This window comes from Cydia fagiglandana, chromosome 14 (genome assembly GCF_963556715.1).
Source record: "Cydia fagiglandana chromosome 14, ilCydFagi1.1, whole genome shotgun sequence".
NCBI lineage: Eukaryota > Metazoa > Arthropoda > Insecta > Lepidoptera > Tortricidae > Cydia > Cydia fagiglandana.
The window spans coordinates 4,503,933-4,508,457 of NC_085945.1; the positions used below are offsets into that span (position 1 = coordinate 4,503,933).

At 35.0% G+C, this 4,525-nt stretch overlaps 1 protein-coding gene across 1 annotated transcript; it reads right to left on the reverse strand.

Annotated features, from left to right (window-relative positions):
- Window positions 1-305: 305 nt before the first annotated feature.
- LOC134670501 (uncharacterized) lies at window positions 306-3,941 on the reverse strand. The gene is made up of 3 exons (XM_063528319.1): window positions 2,754-3,941; window positions 2,395-2,538; window positions 306-1,934 (listed from the first exon to the last, which is right to left on the reverse strand). The coding sequence occupies exons 1-3, from the start codon at window positions 2,977-2,979 to the stop codon at window positions 733-735; spliced, it is 1,572 nt and encodes a 523-aa protein (XP_063384389.1). The 5' UTR covers window positions 2,980-3,941; the 3' UTR covers window positions 306-732.
- Between the last annotated feature and the right edge of the window lie 584 nt (window positions 3,942-4,525).

Below are 4,525 nucleotides of genomic sequence, written 5' to 3' on the forward strand. Positions count from 1 at the left end.
AAGAAGGAGAGCGATTTTGATTTTTTTTGTCTAGTCTAAATATCATTACTTATTCTGTGTACAGTGGAGAAAACGAATGAAATCATGCAATTTGATTTTGTTATTTTTAAATAAAGAGTAACTAGAGTCTGGCCATCAAAACGTGATACTGAGATTTTTTTTTTTAATTTCAAATATGTAGATATGGCAAACCTTTATGAACTAGGAATACGCAATCTTGATAATTGTCAACAGGTGTCAACTGTCACTGTCACTGTCAATGGTGGTTTGCAAAAAGAAACAACACAGTTTTCCCCATCGTTTATTTAAAAAGTTACTAGATAATCAATCTCAAGGCAATTTTATGTTTATAACATTGTATTATTTTATTTATTAAACAATGTTTTACTCGTACATATAGAAATATACACTGAAAATTAAACTCTGACAGCTTAATAAAAAAATAGAAATTAATAAAGCGCATTCACAAAGTTTTCAGTATAATTCAAATAAAGATTTAATAAATAAAATTTTCGTTATGAACTTTAACCACAGCAGTTGGACAGAGTAATTAACAAATATTTTTTTTTATTATGGTGGGTAGACTTACCTACCCTCCATATATTTTATGAACATTGATAAAGACAGTTGGAAGCAAATATTCATTATAAAACTATTTGGGGACATAACTTTCTTAGGAAGTGAACAGGCCTTGCTGTGAACTGAACTAATCTAGAACTATTCTACCTATAACTAACTATCATAGTCAAAATCAGATTCCAAAAACTCAACTGGCTCCTCAGACTCACTGCTTGAGTCCCTGTCACTGGTTACATTTATAATGAATGGTTCTAATGTTGTGACGATTCCATCTCGTTCTATATATTTTTGTTCCACGTGCAGTACATGATCAGTGCATTTTTTCCAGTCCTCTGGAGTTACCGTCCCAAATTCCGTCGAAATCGCTTTTTCCACTTCTTTTACACTGAGACCCATATTTTTGCTACCAACTTTCCTTTTAGCTAAACTCCATATTTGTTCAATGGTGTTAAGGTCACAATGGTATGGGGGCAACCGTAGAACTTCATGTCCATTTTCTTTTAAAATTTCGTCGACCTCATATTTTGGGTCGGGCTTGTATTTGTCCACCAGACACATCAGCTCTTCCTTCGACATGTAAGTTTCATAATCAATTCCATTGGTAGTGAGCCAATCTTGAATTTCTGCCTTTCTCTGATGCATTGTGGGTGGTTTATTTACCTGAGTTGAATGATAACTTGCGTTATTCATTATTATTACACTTGGTTCCCTTAAATTAGGGATTAATTTCTCTTGCAGCCATTTTAAAAAGTTCTGTCGGTTCATGTCGTGATGATAATCAGCTGACATAGATTTTGTGCTAAAAACCAAGAGGGCATTAGGCACAAATCCTTTTTCGGACCCGGCATGTACAATAATGAAACGTTTTCCTAGGGAAATTTTTTCAATCACGCCGCTAGTAGATGGACCTTGCCATGATTTTTTTGGCCTATAATTTTGATGAATATATGTTTCATCCAAATAAATTAACGGCTTTTCTTGCTGGCGGTATTTACTAATGGCTCTCAAAAATCTGTGCCTCCATGCTGCTATGTCATATCTCTCCATGATTATACTACGTTCGTTTATATTTTTTTTGAACTCAAAGCCATTGGATAATAAAATTTTGCGCAACGTTTCACGACATCCGGTAAATCCTATGCTCTCTCTTAAATCTGTTAACAAGGTACGTAAAGTAGGCACCTGTTTCTTCACTGTGTAGTATTCATTGATCTTCTGCCTGATCGCGTTAATGTCAAAACTATCCAAATTGGCAACTGTTGGTTTATGTGGACGCTTTTTCCCGGGAGTATTCCAAACACCTGCATTTGACTGTCCTTCTTTTTTTATTCTTTTGATAGTAGCTGTACCAACATCTGAAAATGAGAAGAAAATACAATATATTGTTTTTAATAATGGTATAGCTTATGGTTATTGGAAGCATCAATCACTATGTAACCTATTATCTATTATTATATTATAAGTGATCTAAATTATCCCTATGTGGCAAAGTTCCTAACCCCTGACCTGACCCCGGGAACAATAGCGGGTGGTTTGGTTAATAAATTGTTTTGGTCAACTGATCAGAATCCAATGTGAGGGTCATCTAGTGCCTATCCATTTATACATTTCTATAATAACTGTTTTAGCAATATTATTTAAGACCTTTCCCTCATCCTGGCACTATCCTAGTTGCATCTTAGTAGCCCTACATCCGGTAAAGATATTACTTTTACCTAAATGTCAGTTCTTTGCTTATGCTTATATATACCTATATAATATAAATTTGGATTTGAACACACTTAAGTATATTAATTTATTGTCAGAATATCATACCTGTCATTGCAGAAATTTCTTGCACAAATTGAATTTCCGTTTTGAGCCGACTATTTTCCTCTAGTTGTTGTAAACTCTTCACAGCATTATTAATATCATTCAACTCATTTAAGCTGCTGTCATCGGCTTTATCTCTTATCCTCTCTGAAATAAAAAATATATGCAATAAATATCTTTCAGATTACAATCGGAACATAACCTCTAAATGTAGGAGAAACCACTATTTCAAGCTGAAACCAACAACAAAAACATAACTAAACGAATAATATCTTTAATCCAATGAAATATGTCTTGAAATAACTATGGAGTATGGAGTACAAACTATTCAACAAATATCAAAATCATTACAGTGCACTAACCTGTGGCAGCCATTATTTCATGGAAATATCGTTCTTTCTCGCGAAAGGCAGAGGCTCGCTCTTCTTGTTTTGCTTTAAATTTACACATCATTGTATAAATTAACCTCCTAGCTGAACTTTTTATGGGTTTCGACATAATAACGCAAGATAACCGTTTGTTATTCCGAAAATTGACACGACTTGACAAACAACGTACTAGGGTTTGACAAGTGTTGACTGTTGCCATATAAAGAATTCTGTTCCAAGGTCAATATCACGTTTCGATGGCCAGACTTTAAACAGTATTTTCCACAGTTGTTGGTAATGATACCATCTCTTACAATTTCTCTTCATGAACATTTTATGATACCTAAGCTTCCAGTTTTCGCCCGAATTAATCAAAAAATTCACCAACTCCATTTACACCAACCAAATAGAAAACGGGTCCGTGTCCGAATTCGCGATCTCGAGTTCGGGTCCGCGTCCGGGTCCAGGTTCAGGTAGAAGTCGAATTCAAAATCTTGCTTGTTTTGCCAGTGGGGTAACTTGCTTAACAATCAATTAGAAAAAGACAAGTCGTCGAGGAGTTCCGTTCTGATCACCATCAGCAATACCACTTCATCAAATGCCACTGTTCTTAATGTAAATCCTTGTTTGCCTGATGAAAATACAAGAGTCACTATACAATGCCATTAAGATTTGTAGAGTTCCCTCGATTCCTTATGGATCCCATCATCAGAACTTGAGCTTCACGATAATATGACTTATAAATCTAACGTGCTTAGCAAATATAACGAAGAGGACAAATCCCCAAACATGAGCTATGCGTCGTTGAAGAGTTCCATTCTGATCATCAGCAGTTTCACTTCATCAAATGTCACAATTCTGAATGTAAATGCTTGGTTTGTTTAAAATACACCAGTATCACTATATGTTAGGGTGGTTCAAAAAACATTTTTTTTCCTAAGGGGCACCCCCTTATTTTGTTACACTTATTATGTTGATAAAATACACCAAGTTTCTTAATTTATCTCAACTATACTTCGTTTTTTTAGCATTAGAAATTAGGTAAACAATCTTGATGTCTTTTAATTGAAAACATTTGAACACATTGAACACATTTTAAAATTAAGTTACGGCAAATACACTCGCGTGCAAAAGTATTGCATCACTTTGCATTTTTTCGTCCGCACCCAATATCTTTGCAATACTAGAGCCGATTCTGAAAATTTTGGTATCAACTGAAAGCTTATAATCTAACGCATTAGAAAATTCGGAAATTTAATGAAATTTCAAATCTGAAGACTAAAAGAAATCAGAAACTGAAAGTAGCGACATAATGGTCGAGAAATAAATTTAGGAAAGTTAAGAATAAAAGTCATTTATTTAATACAAAATAAATTTTTGTATCTCCTTTTGGATATCACGGGCCTATAATCCCGGTTTTTTTTATAGGCTTGCGTGGGGACACAGATCCAACACGTAGAGGCCCCTTGGAGAGCTTTAATGTCATGTAGAACGCCTGCTGGAACCCGTTCACAGGCGCAACAATAGACACCCATGAACCGGTCGCAGCAGGCATTGGGACTATTGTAGCAAAAGTGAATAGTATACCGGTCTATGGATTGAAGTTTGGGTGGACAATGAGACTGGGCTCAAAATAAATTATTATTATTAAATTAATACCTGGTGTTGCCACCCCCAGCCCTCCTCACACAAATCAAGCGGTTTTTCATAGACCTAATTCATTTTCTAATGAAATCTTGTGGAATAGCGTCTCACTCCTCCAGCAA

What these genes read in the sequence shown, in the direction of transcription:
- LOC134670501 (XM_063528319.1), bottom strand. Translation starts at nt 2,979, where the DNA reads ATGGCAACAGTCAACACTTGTCAAACCCTAGTACGTTGTTTGTCAAGT. An exon ending in TGAAATAATGGCTGCCACAG is followed by an intron (nt 2,539 to 2,753) that starts GTTAGTGCACTG and finishes TTTTTATTTCAG; the next exon opens with AGAGGATAAGAGATAAAGCC. An exon ending in AGAAATTTCTGCAATGACAG is followed by an intron (nt 1,935 to 2,394) that starts GTATGATATTCT and finishes TCTCATTTTCAG; the next exon opens with ATGTTGGTACAGCTACTATC.